Source organism: Glandiceps talaboti, chromosome 9, assembly GCF_964340395.1.
Source record: "Glandiceps talaboti chromosome 9, keGlaTala1.1, whole genome shotgun sequence".
In the NCBI taxonomy this organism is placed as follows: domain Eukaryota; kingdom Metazoa; phylum Hemichordata; class Enteropneusta; family Spengelidae; genus Glandiceps; species Glandiceps talaboti.
Genome location: NC_135557.1, coordinates 17795681 through 17815859, shown reverse-complemented (window position 1 = coordinate 17815859; position 20179 = coordinate 17795681). Strand labels below are relative to the sequence as shown.

The following is a 20179-nucleotide window of genomic DNA, read 5'->3' as shown; positions in this document are numbered from 1 at the left end:
ATGGCCCAACATAAATATAAGAAATGGATGTGTTACTTGGTACTAGGCCATTATACCACGTGTAATCTCGCTGGAAGTTTCAACAAAACATTGGAGAACTGCTTTAATATGCTAATATACACTGACGATGGGCCATACCTCGAAACGTTTGAAGTAACTTGATTTTCAAGGAATGACAAAATACCATTTTACGTCCTGTACTTGCTTTAATAGGAGGTTATTACCAACCTAGTCCATCTCTAAAAACACACTTCTCGTGTCTATTCAATTTCTCTACAGCTCAATTTGTCAGTATTGTATTGAGTGATTATTGGCTGGTAGGGCCGCTACAATCAATCCTGGATGTATCTTGTTATCACTCAGTATGGGCTGTCATTGCATGTTTGTAATCAGTGATAGATTTTTACTGTGACTAGGGGGTCAATATTTCTATAAGATTTCTCAATGCGAAGGTAACTTTACTTACATTACGTGTATATTTCATGTTGCGCCGTACTTTTTTTTAGAAGTAAAAGAAGTCATACACAGGAGGCTCTAGGCAAAATCTAATAGTATAATTTTATCGTCGTACGATTCTTTATAGTTGTTATAAAGTGTACGTGCATTACAACTTTTTCGAACTTAAAGGTAATACCAGATTGCATATTACACTTAGTGCAACTGGAGTTCACAATTCATATTATGACATTGAAAATATGGAGCCATAATCCACTTTATGATAAATGCACCGTAAATCACACAAGGAGAGAAATTCCAGCGATGTTCAATCATTCCTGTGCCTGGGGGTGTTAGCTGTAATTGTGAAAACATTCAAGAGAGACATATACACGATATAAGTTACGTGTTGAAAATATTTGTTTTATACAAAGCACTTACAGTATTTTTTTTTTATACAGTATAATAATACAGATTTACAGTCATATACAAAACCATGACAACATGATGAATTGAACTATTCTGAAGGGAAGGATTCGATTCAAAACATAATTCATAGCTTGCACTTATTAATCCCCTGGTAGTAATATGAGATTACAAGTAAGTTAGTTTGAGAAAAGTGTAATTTTGAAAAGTTATATGTTTAATATTCCTGTAAGATCTTTACGGATAATTCTATGTAAAAATAGAACGAATATTCGCGAGTAAAGCAATTCGGCGCACAATCTTGAATTGCCCTACGGGATACACATGAGCACATCTACATAGTTGTTAAACCGATTTATAAGGCCATAATATAATGCCATATGTGAGAAACTCATTTTCTGCTTCATTATACCATAAAGTCTCATTTTCCCAAAATATCGGTACATAAAATTGTGTACAGAAAGTCGGTGAACCGTTAGAAAAGCTGGTTTGTATATAATAAAATATTCATTTGTTGGAATTAATGGATAAAGAGAACGGAACTCTTAGTGTCGGCAGCTTCTTTGAAGTCATTCACTTTCTGCTTTGCAATCCTTTAAGTTTTAAATATTTGCATTTATAACCGATGAAGATAAATGTGAATAAAATGCACAAAAGTATGGATCCTCTGTATTTAGCTCTAAAGATTGCTTGCTTTGCATTGCAGTTGTCGGGTATTTTAGAAGCATATGTGTAATTGATAGCATCAGCCTAAACGTTTCTGAAGTAGCAATAAGTTGTAAAAGCTTTATAAGGACACCAATTGAATATGATACCGCTTTACTTGGTAGTCCTATTTCCAAAAGCTAGGCTTAATATTCCTTAAAGGCGCACAGAATTAATCAGAATGTTCTGTCTCGTTTGATTCATGAATAATCAAGTACCTATGACGTCATGGGCGAAACATCGGCTGACCTTCCATTCTTGAGAAAAGAAGTCATATGAATAATAAAACAATCATTTCATCAAGTCGATAAATATGATATGGTTACCATTAAATTGTTCAAATTAAGAACATAACGTTTTTGACTTGGATTGGATTTGTTTTACGTTATTTCCATGATTACAAAGCCAATGTTCCAGTTCCACTACACATTGCTAGGGTCAACATTATCTCTTGATGTAAATGTCTTAGTGTTCTACAAGTCGTTGTTTTCATTAAATAATGATATAACGATAAAAGAAACAACAACAATAAAGAGCCTAACTGGATAAATGACTTATTTGTCTTGCCCCCACAGACAGATAAAAAAATTAAATGAAAGACAAACGAACGAACAAACAAACAAACAAACAAACAAAAACAATTTCAAGAAAGAAAGTTTTTGCAGAATGGCATATAAATGTTATATTTACTAATTTCATTGACTTAGTACATTAAGCAGGTATCTACAAATAACTTGCAATTTTATACTCACTATCTCTGTTGTGTGTAACGTTGTGATCAATTTATCTATAATAATACGAAAGTATATGATATCATAAATTATATCATTGATAATCTCATTATCCTAAATGAGCAGTATTTTTAATTGATCTATAGTAAATAATAGTGTTTTTTTTTTAATTTTACATATCTTGACAAATTTGAAATGTTAGTCAACAGTACCGATACTAACGTATGATTTGCCAATGAAACGAACTGAATGCATCGCATATTGTATTTATTTTACAATTCGTTATTTTATGGGTATTGTAGCAGGCACAATGAACACACGGCCAAGGCATTTACCATGGCAACAGCAACACCCTAGTCTGATATTCACGGGGTCAACAAACGAGCATAGACTAACGCTGAATCATTACGGATGTAGATGTGATTCAGGAAAACAAACAGATTAACCATAAATGCGATAAACGCCATCTGACTGGATTGTTGGTAATGGCGGTGGATTATAAAGTTTCTATACAAATGAAAAACTCAAGACAGGCGATTATAACATATCTGGAGGAGCAATTTTACTGCTTTCTAAAGTCGAGGTAACGATTTTAAAAGCTAGAAATGATTTGTAAATATTTGAATGGCGTAAAGCTGCTTATAAAATCACCAATCAATTCTATATAGCAAATAATGAGCAAATCAGCTTTGATTTCTTCATTATATGATAATTTTCCTGAAACCACTTTATCTATTAGGACAATTTTATTCTGTCAATACATGTTTGTAAGTACTATAGTACAATATGAACTGGCATCAAATAGAGGCTGTCTGACTTAATAATGTTCTTTACTAGTCAGCAAATACCATATGCGAACCTTCATCAATGTTAATTTGATCATATATTTCGTTATAATCTATTTTCAAGGTTTCTGCTATAGGCATAGATGTATAGAAATGTGAATATATAAATAACACAATCAAAACCAAATAGACCCAACGATTGATTAGTTCCCGAGCTGTACGCATTTTTGCATGTTTGAAGATTACATTATATATTATGTCGTCGTACCACGCAATACTTCAAAAGCTTCTCTGTGATAGTGTTTTGTCTTCTTTCTAATCATAATCAAATTTGCTGCATTACGTATGATGTCACAGATGGTGTATGAGCCTCTGTATAAATAAAGAATCACAGAGCTGTCCTAATACAACATTTTTTGTTAGGAAATCGCACGTCGCATTCATATGACTTTGTAAGGATATTCATTGTTCGACACTGATTGAAACGTTATTACACTGTGTAGAGTTTATATACCATGTTAGGAAAGTATTTCAGTTTGAAAACCTACGTTACTGCAAAGACAAATCCATTTCCCCGAAGAAGTGAACTGCCCTGATAACATACGTAAACTATGCCTTTAAGAGTAACTATACACTTTACTGCTTTCTGTCGATGAAAATCTCAAATCTTGAGGACAACATGTATCAATTTTTCCGCACCAAATGAAAATATCACAAATGAAACACATAAAATGTGTACAGCATGATATTCATCAATTTTACAATGTTTATCTATAACTATGTAAAAGTAGTCGTGGTTATGCATTAAGCAAGAGTGCTTTTTGAAGTTTAGAATTTTCATTTTTTTCTGGCAAAGTGAACGTTTATTAAGATGAAGAAAATTTGCAAGTTCACCTTAGAAATGGAGATTAATGTGTTTGAAACTGTATATGACCCACCGTCAATCATATTTACCGACCATGTGACATTACATTTTGATGTAGACACTTCTGCCTTGGCCGACGTCTTGTTTAGAATGAAATAAGAAATTTAATATGAAACTGTCACATATCCTACTGAGTTTCTGGCAGAAATGTAAAGGCGATAACGGAAATGACGTCATTGTATGAGATTGAGTTTATAGCATGCCATGGCAACCTTAGTTTCATCTGTCATAGTATATCATGTGTACATCACTTTATTTGCCAACTCTTTCTTTTCCTTTACAAATACATGTAGACAGAGAGATTAGTTCCTGAAGTGTTTGTATATTTTAGACGACATCATACATTGAGTCGTGCCTATTTCTATGGTAAAAAGATCTCTAAGGAAGAATGCACTGCCTTGAACATTATATTTATGGATGAATATATGTCCCATCAAATAATCTGTGTGACTGGTCGTGTCATTATTCCTATATTCAGATGTATGTATGTATGTATGTATGTATGTATGTATGTATGTATGTATATATGCATGTATGTATGTATGTATGTATGTATGTATGTATGTATGTATGCATGTATGTATGTATGTATGTATGTATGTATGCATGTACGTACGTATGCATGTGTGTACGTATGTATGTACGTATGTATGTATGTATGTATGTATGTATGTATGTATGTATGTATGTACGTAGGAGTGCAAAAGTAATGAACGGTCCTGAAAAATAAATTCATTCCGACGTTTTAAATCAATATTCTTTATCATAGGATATCAAGGCAATATATATAGTAGGTCATCACCTGACTGTATATCTAAATGTTATGGCGTAGTAGTACTCTACGTATGTATCTATGTACGCACTACGCACGCACACAGGCACGCTCACACACATACACAACATACATACGTACATATCTACCTGTAGTAGGTGCTTGCATAATAAGCAGATAGGTAGGTAAGTAGGTAGGAAGGTACGTACGTACTTGTGAGTGAGTGAGTGAGAGTGTGTGTGTGTGTGTGTGTGTGTGTGTGTGTGTGTGTGTGTGTGTGTGTGTGCGCGCGTATGTACGCACGTGCGTATATGCATGCAGTACGTAGGTAGGATTATGGGTTCGATCCCATGCGGGAGTATGTATGTTTTGTAGGTATGCTATACCTGTAGGTACATATACAAGTCTGTGCCTGGCTGAGTGTATATCGTTGGGAAAGTGTTTATTCACATATATACGCTAGATTAATATATAATTATGTGCAGTATTCTTTAAGCATATACCATTCCTTAGCAACGGCATAGTCGTTAACCTCCGATGCTTTTGCAAGAATTAATTTCATGACGTATTTCAGATTATTTGCTCATATTTCCGTAATGACTTGCAGCGGTTAGTTATCAAATTTAAATTCACATTTCACCAGACGACACGAGTAACATTTGAAAAATTGACCTAGCGGTCGAAAAAGCTCTGATATGATGCTTATTTTTGCTGCAGTGAAAAAAGGTGTTGGCTGAACTTTGTATAGAAACAGTTCAACAGTGCTATAATTATGAATAACAATGAGAGGTTCAGTGGTTCCAATAATCCAGTTCAATTAATAATATCACTACTACAGGAGAAATTTCTTCATGCTGTTAGTAGTAAATTATGTTTGCTAATATGGTTATGGTAGAATTGACTAGCCAATAGGCAGCACCTGATGTCAAATTACCAAAAATATCTACTGAAAAGAGACAATGACAAATATCAACTTGACATGGATAAATGTAAATACACACTCCCAAATGACCATGTATATAAACAACCAAAGCAATGGGACTATCGATTTTAGGGGGAGTAAAAAATGTCATTTTTGACAATATATCCCCAAATCTGATTAAAGCAAATGACTGGTATCATATCAAGTTGGCGTGAACAGATCTGAATAGGCTACCCCAGAGCCACATCATCTACAAATATCAAACCAATCCAATTACCTGTTTTAAAGAGGAGTCGAAAATATCATTTCTGACCCAAAATACCAACTATATGTGCTAAAACAGACAATGACATATCTACTTAGCATGGTAGCCTCCCTAAAGGACATGCAGACCAAATATCAAAGCAATTGACAGCAATGTTAGACTGAGAGGGGGAGATGAAAATAGACATTTCTGGCAGACAACGGACGACGGACAATGGGTGAAAGATGACGGACAACTTAATCCTGTCAATGAAGCTAAAAGGTATCGCTACAGCACAGTTACTCAGTTCGCTATTTATCATTATTCAGACAGTGCAACTCGTCACGCGCGATATGTGTTCATCTCTCTGTCGTGTGTGTATGTATCACTTAATATTATCGCCTGGTTTTATAAAGTTGTGAGAAATTCCATCATTTCAGCAAGGAGCAGCTTGTATTTTGTATTTCCTGATACGTTGCTCGTCTAAGAACTATGTTGCGAAGCCACTGAAAGCTATCAACTCTCCTTGTATCTGAGTGATCAATATGTTCACCTGTACTGTATTATACAAGCGAGAAGAGGAAAGGGCGACAAAACACCTACCTGGCGACACTGGTGACGTCCAGTAAGCTACAAGCACCCCGCACAGCCACACTAACATAACCTGTAAGAAAGAAGAGTAGTTACAGAAAATGATAATGTTGTATGAGAAAAACATTTATAATGTAACCTTGACTTTCCACAGAAACAAATGATGAAAACAATCCAAGTCAGGAACCTCGTTTTAACTTCAAATTTCTTATGTTTTTTGATTCACAAAAATTTAAAGTAGAAAATTGTGGCCATGTTGCTCTTATCTATTTATTTTATGAAATGCATCACACACACGCACACACACACACACACACACACACACACACACACATATATATATATATATATATATATATATATATATATATATATATATATATATATATATATATATATATATATATATATAAACTCACTCTCTGCTCTATGTAATATGTCTATACTGGAGTAAACAGTGCTCAATACATATGTATGTAGAGCGGTATAAATAATACAGTATCAAGTAAGATACACAAGAGCCGTTACACAGTGTTTCACGCTGTTGCGATCATCAGACGACTAACGTTATAGTTCTGTGAAGTTCTAATTTCAAAGTTCAAAAATTCCTTTTCACGTGACATGGGTGCCATATATATACATAAACTCAGTATATATACATGTATATATATATATACATGTATATATATATATATATATATATATATATATATATATATATATATTAGTTTATGTGTGTGTGTGTGTGTGTTTGTTGTGTGTGTATGTGTGTGTGTGTGTGTGTATGTTGAGTGGAATGTAAGGTGTGCATGATGTTCATTAACTATCATAAACACCGAAGTGTCATTGAATCAAGGTTATATTATCATAAGTCACAATCCCATGCCCCCATTACTGTGATACACCTCGTCACATTATTAACTTGTCAATCACGCAGTATGAAAGCTATCCTTACTGTGCGTGAGATGCCAACTTCACCTTTTGAAATTCAAAACAATCCTTCGCTTTTGTTTCCATGTCAGTTAACACCGACTTAAAAAAATACGGTAATTACAGAATCATAATTCATTATCAAACATCACGAGACGTGTTTTGAAAGAAAATCATCTCTCAGGCTACAATCTTTAAATTTTAAATTTTTAAGAAATATTTCTTCTATTTTGACGTTATATGTTATGACTGCTATTTGTTTGCGTGATCGCTTTATAAGGTAATGCAACTTATGTGGAATGAACTCGAACCGTAAACAACGATATACATTTTGGTATGTTTAAAACTACACAAGTAATGAACCAAGATATATATAATGAATATAGTAAACGTTAGATAAATGAATTACTTGTAATATCGTGTATCTTCCACAGTGTTGATTCAACTGTGGCTAAATGTATTTGTGTTGTTGTACATATATAATATGGCACAGTAAATGCAATAGCATATATCATTAAGTCCGCACCCTAAACTCAGCACCCCTTTACAGCAATTTTGAATGTTCCTTAACTACTTATGGATACAGTCGTCCTCTCATTATTATGTACAATGTCCAATTATTGTTATTTTGAAAAAAATCAGTGAATATGTTGTTGGTTGTCTGATCGAAACAGTTACAGTTAGTGCAGATTTAATATCACCATCACCATCTGCAAATTGCAGTAACATTTGATTGTTAATAGTTGTGTGTGACTTAAAACATGCTTCAGGAAAGCTAGATGGGGTGTTCATGATCATTTCAAGTCAAAATTGCTTAGTAATGACGTCTGCAAAGTCCCACGTACAGTATAATTGTAGTGATTAAGCGGAATTGAGACGATTTATCCAAATTATTACAGATAAATGAAGCATTTGAAGCAAACGAGCCTGGAATAATTGAAGGTAGTGGAGGTACTAGATAGCGTAACCTAGACATTTGATATTTTAAACGAGAAGTCAGTTAAACGTTTTTTTTTCTGCCTTTATTACATTTATATTGATGATTACTGCAATCATCTTACATATGATTTTAGATGATAAAATGACATCTCGGTAACTTATTCAGCTTTGAAATCTTGCAAAGAAGTGTTTTTGGATTTTTTGCATGGCATTGGTGGAAAACCTTGCAGGAAATGACATCATTGTTGCCAAGATGTATTTGTCCTGAGAGTGCAGTTACACCCAAAGCCACACTCTGAGTATAATTTACACCACATGGAAAGAAGAGAGACGAAATACACGGTCAGAAATTAACAGTGCACTATAAAATGATATACTTAACTACAGTATCATTTGTTCTTGAGAAATGGTGACCATTGTGGGTAAATGAACCAATATGAGTTATTATATCAGCTTGCTCGAACTCAACCTCACATCAAAACGCATATTATATAGAATTTGAATTTTGAAAAATAAATTTCCTCACATCGCATTAATGACAACAGAGTCGTTTTATATCTTCTTTATTGAAAATGTCTTGTATGTAAACAGGTATATCGAAAATAGTTTACACCCCATTTTTAAAATCATTATTGTTATTGTAGTTGTTACCATGTAGTTATCGTTTTACTTATTGGAACAACACATACAAAATGAATGCTTTTAAGGATGTCTTTTAGCGAAATGTCTGAGGAAAAGAGCTAAAAGGATTTCAAAAGACAAAGTTTAGCTTTAGACTCAACTTCAAATCGAACAATTAGAAGCAGTTTGAGAGTGATAATGGAGTATCCTTTGAGTGCATTTTCTTATCGTTCAGACCACTTTATCTATAGTGTATAACTAGAAAAAGAAACATAGCATTGCTATTCAAATCAAAAGGTCAAACGGCGTGGAGAAAACGAAACACGACAAATGAAAGTTCACACTAAAAGGTTATTTTATTAGTACTGACAAACTGACAAAAGTGAAAAGCTGCAGGTTGATTTATCCATCAGGAAGTCACTTTAACAGAGTGACTGGTTTGAGGCCTCTGCGGTTTACTTGCTGCCTCAAAATTGATAACATTTACAAATGCAGGAATCTTTTTGGATTGCCCGAAGATAGCGATAGTTATTTACTTAGGGGGTTTAAATTGACATTTAGTACATGCTGGTATCCTATTGACACGTTTAGACTCATAACTAGATTGATTCAATCTCAAAACTATACGTATTAATAATTCACCTTTCAATCTATCTGCACAATGACATATCCATCCATCCATCCATCCATCTATTCATCCATCCATTAATCCATCCTTCCATCCATCCATCCACTCACCCATCCATCCATCCATCCATCGATACATACATACATACATACATACATACATACATACTACATACATACATACATACATACATACATACATACATACATACATACACCATTCAATCAATATATCAACTAATCGATGTCTATTCGACTGTCCCTTGATACTCCCAATCCTCGGCAAATCTCGATGTTTCCAACAAACCCACTATCAAAGTACGGCAACCAAGGTTAATTGTAGTAGTAGGAACATATGTAAGACGATTTCAACTCAGTGGAGATAGATACAAATCATGTACATACAAGGGAGTCGAATCCTAATGCTGCCCCTAATCTAACCCCAAAACCCTCGCTTGACCTAACATTCATCTACTGATCAATGGATTAACTATTCTATTCAATTCTATTCAAAAGGGCTATTACATTGGATTTAATCTAACATTGAACAAATATATTTACATAAATATTTTTAGATTACTGGTATCCGTTTCCAACTGTGTCTGTACATTTGCTACAATAGTGACAGTTACACTAATACTTAGAGATAATATCAGCATTAAATACTAGGGTGCACAGTCTTAGTAGTTGCTTTGTCTAGATATACTAATCTCATGTATTTTTGAATGCATGGTACGGCTGCTACGATAGTGTAATTCTACTTTAAACATATGCATTCTTTCATATAGATATAATGTGCAGGCATATACAAGGAGTCGTTCAAACACAAACTTGATGAGCATGTATCTCTGAAAAGAAAGCAAGGCTAAGTCTAGTAAACTCAGAACACTATAAGTTATATAATACTGGTCATTTATTCAGGCAAATTCATTTACTGCTTATCAGTATCCAACTGTGAAGTGAAGTAAATTTGGAGACTAACTTTGACATCAATGTAAACAGTTTCGTTCGAGGATATAGCTATATTTAATCAACTGCAAGTATTCTACGCTATGGTATATGAAACATACATTTATTACTCATTTATTTATTTATTTATTTATTTATTTATTTATTTGTAATCGTCGTAAAAATAAGACTAAGCACCTCTTGGGCTAATGGAGTTCAGGGAATGTCGGAGCTTTAATTTAGAACAGTGAAACATCTTGAAATCCATCCCTGTACTTGCTTCTGTTATGTTGCTGATACATGTGACTACATTGCCATTCTTGAACCAAGTCAACATCACAATAACGTGCTGTCCCTACGTTTTGACAATGAACATCAACAATTAAAAACACACACTACTGTGCTTCAATCTGTTAGGATATTGACAACTTGCCGAAGGGAAAATAACGTGGTTTTTTTTCAATATTATTAGTAAATCAAATTGTTACCATTCTTTGAAATATTTTACTGTTTACTTAAGAACTCATTTCTCATACCAAGGCATTGAATTATTAAATCATTGAGACACGTATGTAGGATGTACAACTGCCGACACCAGACCATGGATGAACGGAACCTGTTACAAACAGGGAAAGTAAACAACTGAACAGCAGAGATTAAACACCATAATTTGATAATAACAGTTTTAGGGTCTCTTTATGTTTACATGAAATGCCAGAGTAACTAGAAATTTGTTTCTGAACGTGAACTATTTTTATGTAAAGTGGCCATTAAACTGTTCTTATAAAATGATTGAATGTAATACAAGTCTCTGCGGTTCCAACATGCTGTGCCAAGTGTTACTAATCCAATTCAGTTGTTAACTTTCCCTGTTTGTAACAGGTTATGTTTGTCAACGGTCTGTTATCAGCAGTTGTACAAATATATCATCCTCACAACTGACACTGTGCGAAAATAGAAGATTGTAGATGACGATGTTATTCAGTGTTGCAAAAGGACCAGGTACAAGGTTTTACATGACAAAGTTTGAGTTGGTGGATAACGTCGATTGTGACGCTCATTTGCCGCAGAAGTGTTAATTTTTTATTAAAACATCATTTCATTTATCGCTGTTACGGGGTCTTCAAAGGAATTCGTGAGTGCAATATTTTTACTGAAACAACATTTTTTTTAAATTCCACACCAGAATGTCTAGTATGGTTTCTTGCAATGGATAACCACCGAATAATAACAAGGCGGTTTTCAATGTACTTAGGGCTGTACGAATGACGCAAAGAACGGAGACACACAGAGAAATCGTGAGCGACCAATTAGGACTATCTATCAACATGCCTGATATAAAACTCTTTAGTAGTGTTTACATTGTGACGTCATCACATTACTACAACCTAGAGATGAATGGTGTTGATGTATGCTAAAAAACGACTATAATTGTTTTGTTGATACGTTTCCAATGGGGAAGGTTAAATTATTAAAAGTGTATATATATACTTAAAGGCTTTTAAATCATCACATAGAAAGAAAATTAACGCCCTTAATAGATTAACATTAAGTGTTGTCGGTTCTCCACAGGTGCGATATGATAGAACGATATTAAAGATGACATGAAAAGGAATTTTCTATGTTGTTATTTCTCGTGAAAATGCTATTTCTTCTCAACTCAAAGTCCGTTTATTCATATCCAATACCCTTAAACTATTTGTCTATTTGTCAATTAAAAACACACACTACTGTGCTTCAATCTGTTAGGATATTGACAACTTGCCGAAGGGAAAATAACGTGGTTTTTTTTCAATATTATTAGTAAATCAAATTGTTACCATTCTTTGAAATATTTTACTGTTTACTTAAGAACTCATTTCTCATACCAAGGCATTGAATTATTAAATCATTGAGACACGTATGTGATCATGTCATCTTTAATATTTCAAATTTTCTTCGTTTTTACCTCCCGTAAGGGTACGGGAGGTATTAAAATACAAATGTCTGTCTGTCTGTGTGTGTGTGTGTCTGTGTGTCTGTCTGTCTGTCTGTCTGTCTGTCTGTCTGTCTGTCTGTCTGTCTGCCTTTGTCATCATTTTCTAAAATTCGATTGGCTCAATTGTAATGAAATTTGGAATATATAATCTTTAGGGTAATAGCTAGACCTGATTAGGTTTTCAGCCACATCGATTAATGTTTAATTAGATAAATTTGCATATTAATGAAATCAAATAATTAAGCAATATCTTAAGACTGCATACTTCAATTTCAATATAATTTAGTATATTCGTTAAATATAACAACACACATTTGTCCTATAAAATTTGTTGATGGTCCTTACAGCGTTAACGAATAATTTGCATAATTAATTATTTTTAGTAATTATGCTATATCTTAAGAATGCATACTTCATATTCAACATAATTTAGTACATACGTTAACCATAAGAAAACACATATGTCCTACAAAGTTTGTTGATGTACCTTACAGTGTTAATGAATAATTTGCATAATTAATAATTTTCGGTAATTAGGCTATATCATAAGAATACATACTTCAATTTCAATATAATTCAGTACACACGTTAACCATAACAATCACATATGTCCCGTAAAGCTTGTTGATGTACCTTTCAGTGTTCATGAATAATTTGCATAATAAATGAGTCTTGGTAATTAGGCTATATCTTACGACTGCATACTTCAATTTCAATATAATTCAGTACATATATTAACCATATCAAATTGTGTATGTCCTATAAAGTTAGTTGATGTACCTTACAGTGGTAATGAATAATTTGCATAATAAATGATTCTTGGCAATGTCTTAAGACTGCATACTTCATTTTCAATACAATTTAGTACATACGTTAAACATAACAGAGTGCATATCTCCTATAAAAGTTGTTGATTTCGTTTGAAGATTTAGTGAGTAATTTTGATAATTAATTATTTTCGGTAATTAGGCTATATCTTAAGATTGCATACTTGAATTTCAATATAATTTAGTGCATACGTTAACCATAACAAAGCGGATATGTCTATAAAATATTTGATATAGCTTGCAGTCAGTTTTAATGAAAAATTTGCATAATTAATGATTTTAGGTAACTAGGTTGTATCTTAAACATGCAAGCTTCAAATTTCGTATAATATGGTACATATATCAACCATAATAATACGCACCTGTCCTATGAAGTTTGTTCCTACTCTTACCTTTAATGAGTATTTTGAATAATGAATGATATTCAGTAATTAAGCAGTATCATACACTCTTACATACATTAACCTAAGAAAGCACGCTTGTCCAAAAACAAAGCCTGTTACCATAGTTGTTTTTAGTTTAATGAGTTATTTGCATAATTAGTGATTCCCTTACGGGAGGCATTCAGTTTAAATCAGGCCTTACTTGGTTGCCCATTTGTATCGTTCTAACCTTTGTATGGTGGAAGTGATTTAAAACCATACATAAATTTAAAAAGTGAGGCATGATGTTTTAACGTTTATAAACAGAAGCAAGAAAATATCCGAATTTCATATACTTTTCTATCATAACAAAATACTTCACATTGATATTTTTCTTACATATCACAACATCTCTCATATTTTTCCTTTTAAATCAACATTAAGTTTCGGTAAATTCAATTTTTCATTTTCAATATTTTTGTTTACTAGTATTCCGAACTGAGAACTATAGTTTCAAGCTCTAGTTAACTTCTCAGAGGGTAACTTCTAAATTATGTACTTTGCAGCTTTAATATACATAGACTGATATGTTCTGATGAGGGAAGATAATGTAGGCAACAGCGGGGGCTTCACTGTGATGTGTATACTAATTGAACAGTGTCATGCTGTGGAGGCACTTGGTAATTATCATAGCATATAATGAGGCACCATACACCGTTTTGATATCTCGATTTCGGACTGCACGCTGAAGATATGTTTTTATCGGCATCTTATCAACTATATCTTAATACCTTAAGAAAGGACTTGTCTGTGCCTTCCTTCTTTATAGTTTTTATTGTAATCTGTCACAGAAAATAAATCAGTTTTATCATCGAGATGAGATTGGATAGTCAACAGCAATTAAAAAGGAAGTAGAATTGAAAGAATTTAAAAAACTAATTTGAAAAGAAAAATCATCGCCTGACATCACAAACGTCTTATTAATATTGTTTTATTGTATTGTGTCGTTTCACGTGAACATATATCTTATATATCTTACTAATATCGATAAATCTCCTTGTCTGCCGCAGTAAAAATCGTAGTTACATTTCATGAATTATCCATCCATCCATCCATCCATCCATCCATCCATCCATCCATCTATCCATCTATCTATCTATCTATCTATCTATCTATCTATCTATCTATCTATCTATCTATCTATCTATCTATCTATCTATCTATCTATCTATCTATCTATCTATCTATCTATGTATGTATGTATGTATGTATGTATGTATGTCTGTCTGTCTGTCTGTCTGTCTGTCTGTCTGTCTGTCTGTCTGTCTGTCTGTCTATTATTTATTTCCCATTTGTTACGGTATTGAAAAAGAAGAAAACAAGTACATTCTTAGGTAAAAAGGGTAAATTGTGAACGGAATTGTGAATTGTACAATTGGAATTTTAATTTTACTGAGGGTAGTTTCACTGAGGACATTGCTACATCTTTAATCTGGCGCTACAAAACTCATTCTCGCAAACTGGAGGTGTTATTTCTTCCACGACACTGTGCCTCGGCGGGGAGGGGGGTGGGTGGGTACCACAAAAAGGCTGTGGTTTATGACGATGTACAAAACTTCAAGTTTTGTTTTATGTTCATCTGTACCTGAAAACAGGATGTACTAATTAATGAGTTGCTGACGTCCTGCTAACGTAAGATAATGGTAAATCGCACAAAGAAAATGTAACCACATTGGTAAGATTTTTCGCCACATCGCAGGATGAAAAGAAGTAGCGTCAGTAAGATATGTGGTGAGTCAAACGATGCAATGTAGCTATGTAAGTCTGATTTGTGTTTTTATTTTTTTTGTTTCAAATGAATTGATCAAAATTTTAATACCACGAAATGAGTCAAATTATACATCCATTGACGCAATTGAAACATTACAGACAACACCGCATGATTCAATGTAAATCATTGTATTCTATGTGTACGTTTTTTTAGACGTTTCAAAACGTATCCACGAGACTAATCTTACTCTTCAGTGAATTCTTGAGCACCTCCTCTGCAGCTTAAAAGATTGTTTACTTAGGTCTATGTTAGTGTCGGCATGTCCGTTTTTTCTTCATTTGCGCTAAAACATTGTATTTTACCTTAATTGATGTTTTTCATGGGTTTGCACTTAATCGATTGAAAGCGCTTTCCTCCTTGAGGTAACAGAACGACGGTATGCACAAATGTTATCAAAGAAAGGTTGCAGATTGCCTACGGTTGTCAGAAGAGGAATCTCTATTTAACCCAAACGATGCTAAAAGTGTTCAGTTTCATGAATATTGTACAGCCCGTTGCACTTTAGTGTTCACAGACACTGTTTAATAAAACGGATGGTTACATATCCTATAATTCACATTGCATGCATACAGACTTCTTTTGATTAATGTACCAGTAGTGTTCCAAAATCTTTCAGATCGTCTAACGCCTGTCCACTATATTCTTATTAATCATGTCATTGTGAGCATCTCCCTCGATTGATAAATACATGAAACGTTTACAGCCGTTGCAAACTAATCATGGCGATTGCTCAGTATGTGGTGGAGGCCACGTTTGTGTCTTCATAAAGCTGGAAAAGTATTTATAGCAACGGTTTTTTTAGTTTGTTATGGCTTAGATGTTAACAGCATGGCTTAGATGTTAACCGCATCAGATTACACCAGGCTGTAATTTTTTCAGCAATTACTGGGGTGTAGCAAACGTGGGAGAGAAGTGTCAGTGTACCATTTAGTCATCAAAGAAGGAATTTTAAATTTAACAGTTCATGATTTTAATTACATCAGCTGGGGTGGTGAAAACCATGAACACAAAAGGGTACAGGCTATACAATAAGCAATAATTACCTAATATGTATTAGTCAATGTCTGATGTAATGACATAGTCAACATATTGGACAAGAGAAATTCAATACTGCGTTCGCTACTATCAACACCTAATAATCATTATTCATCATGTAACTCTTGTTTACTTAATATGCAGGTATACAAGTTACCTACATTTACAAAACAAACGCCATGGTAAGCTTGCCTCTGCTGTATTTGTTTGGCTGTGAACTTTCACTTAATAAGATTGGACCACTGATTATCACGTGACGAAAGCATGATCGATCTTTATAAAATGTTCTCATTAGACTTCCTTATGCATCGAGAGAAAAGTATTGAATACTACTACTCAACATACAGACGAAAATAGAGGAAGAAATATATCAAATTAATGTTAGGGATAAAGGGATACTTCGATCTTTATGTGGTCTTTTAATAATGTTTACAGGTAACATGTAAAAATACTTTGCGTCACATAGTGCATCAAATACTGATTTAGATATAACATATTGACCATAACGTGGAGATATGTAATTTGATTAATCGGATATGAACGGCAGGGGAATTGGTGGAAAAAACAAGTCGTCAAAAGTAACGGCGGCAAAGTTATCGCCAAGCTTAGCCAATTCAAACCTGATTGACTGAATATTGATGGAATATATGATCCTCTGACTATCGTAGTTATAAACGATTGACAAATTTGACGGGATGTATATGGTGATGCTGTCAACCACAGCTCGTGTTAGAAACAACATTCGATTACATCTTACCACGTATAATATTCATATTAAGTTAAACGCTATGTGTACAAATGACACTTTGATCGGGAAAACATGTCTGAGTGACTGCGCTAATTCGAATATGTCCAATTGTGCGTTGTCATTCAACGCTAAGATACTATACACTTGCGATTTCATCAACGGTCTTTACACATGAAAGAATACCACAGTTGATAGATATAACCATTATTTGATAATGGCGATGTACATGTCTAAAATGATATATAAATACATAAACGTAAAAGAAATTCTAAGAATAAAAATTATCGAGAATTTGAAACAAAACATACGATTTTCCATTTAGTATGCTCTTAACCAGAGAGACAGATACTGTTTTCGGTCTCACAACACAGAAAATAACGCTACCCATGAAACATACCATTGCAAAATAAATGAACACTTCACTTATTTCATATTGCGTCATATCCCATTTCGTGCTGAAGAATCGGTTTGTTGAGTATTTGGCTGCCGCTAAATATACAATGTGTTATGATGAAAATTTTTACTTTGTTAGAGAAGCGGGAGTAACTATTAGTATGTGTCTCGCGGTATTCTATGCATGAATGTCAACTTTCATTAAGCTTACCTGAGACATGTACAATCCATAAAGGGGTTGTGTCTCCAAAACACTTTCCATATATTACGTCGTCAATTTCGAAATGACACGGGGGAGTTCTGAAATAAGATTTTCAATCTTTCAAAAATATATTATTCGAGATTGAGAGAAGTATAAACTGTAATTGTTCGGCGTAAGTAGTGTTTTGGACGTAGCCATGCGTTCCGCGGTATGACGCAGCAAGCACAAACAAATAGTGATATATGAAGAGCACTTACCACCATATCGTTCCATGCAAGATGCAGTGATCAACGTTCCGTGGAAACGGATTAAAAAGACCACAAATATTACTGATCGTGGGAATGTTTCGGATGTAAATGTTTCATGATTACTGTCGGTGAAAAAACGTCGTGTAAATCCGTTGAGAAGGAACTCCTTTGAGTATTCCGCGAGCTCCAAATAGTGGACGGTGTTGCTAGAGAACGCGAAGCCTTATACACGAGTGTCGCTAGGAAACCTCTCTCGCAACCTGTGGTGGCATGGTGACGTCATTAGTGTACCCCCTAGCTTATCGATATAAGGTACGTACATGTACCTCGTATCAAACGGAACTACATACGAAGAGACACGAGTTGAAAGGCAGGGTGTGTATACGGTAGTGCACTCGCAAGATTAAACACGGTCGATGTTACTCTGCAAATCTACAAGCTAATGTTTGAAAATATTTCAAGATGTCAATTTTTAAAATAATAATACTACGACCCTCCTCTCAAAGTTTCTTGATTTGTGGAAAAAAAAGATGCTAAATTTGCTGGGGGTCTAATTTGGCATGAAGATAGTGGATACCTGTCTAAAGACATTAACTCTTTCGAATATTGTCTCTTAATAGGTCATCATGGCATTGTGACCCCTGTGTAAAGTACACTTACATAATAGACAATGTTACCAAAGCTAAGAGGAGACATCCCAACGTTATGTTATTAATGTCATCGATAACTTATGTCAACATTTGGTGAACTTTACAATATGCACAGAAGTGACCTTTTCAGACTATGCACGACAGCCACGTTATTGTCATCATTTACCCCCGAAATTATATTCACTTTCTTCCTTAATTATCACAGGACCTTTTCAAATATTACAACGGCATTTCTATCCTTCGATTCGTCTTTTTTTTTCTGAAAGCACTTTCAGCTTTCATTTCCTCCTTGACATATAATCTTTGAAATATTACAAGCGTAATGATGCAGCCATGTGTATTAAGAATATGACAAAATTGAATTATGTGGGCCTTTTAAAAATGTAGCAATACAAAAAAAGCAAGAAATAGTATTACGTCACCACTTAAGCTAAGCAATTAAGGCATGAAGATGTTGACACACAAAAAAGGAATGTTGTGGATAATTGGTATTTATCAGATAACTTGAATGTAAAGATACGGAAATAACCAAGTTACAACTTATAAAATGATCCGGTGTCAATGAACGCTGACGGGTAACATCATTTGACGTGCATACGCATGTTATTAAGAAATCTAGTTGCACAGGATATCAATTATCGTCTCTGTAAATTTTCAAAATAACGCTACGTTTTTGTTTCACTGCGAGGTTTAGTGTGTTTTTCGCTGGCATTGCGATTTTGCACCCGGTTTTATTGTACAAGTCATGGACAGTGATGTTTTCAAATTTCAATATATCATTGTACCGCAAAGCAGTTTGAGATTATTAAATATTGTCTTTGTTTTGTACGACATTTCGGATATATTTATAAGTATATGTCATATGTCTACATTGGAGTAAACAGTGCTTAATACATATGTATACAAAGCGATATAAATCTTAGTTGATACTATGTTATATTATATGTATATACTTCATACACAGATGTATGAAGCCCTGCTGTATTTATGTATATGTATATATGTACGTCTTTCTAATATAAACACTCAACACATATATAAGCAAGCATATTTGCGTTCGTTCGTTCGTTCGTTCGTTCGTTCGTTCGTTCGTTCATTCATTCATTCATTCATTCATTCACGTTGACCATTTTGATGCTTTTCATACATACATACATACATACATACATACATACATACATACATACATACATAGACCTACCTACCTACCTACCTACCTACATACATACATACATACATACATACATACATACATACATACATACATACATACATAGACCTACCTACATACATACATACATACA

At 33.8% G+C, this 20179-nt stretch overlaps 1 protein-coding gene across 1 annotated transcript in view; it reads right to left on the bottom strand.

The window, feature by feature from the left end:
• Window positions 1-18348, bottom strand: part of LOC144439901 (adhesion G protein-coupled receptor B1-like) — a 48575-nt gene extending 30227 nt beyond the window's left edge. Inside the window, exons 1-2 of the mRNA XM_078129133.1 lie at window positions 18235-18348; window positions 6549-6609 (exon numbers count right to left, since the gene is read on the bottom strand). Of these exons, the coding sequence (XP_077985259.1) occupies window positions 6549-6609; window positions 18235-18240 (67 nt within the window). The 5' untranslated portion in view covers window positions 18241-18348. The remainder of the gene's footprint in view (window positions 1-6548; window positions 6610-18234) is intronic.
• Window positions 18349-20179: the final 1831 nt, after the last annotated feature.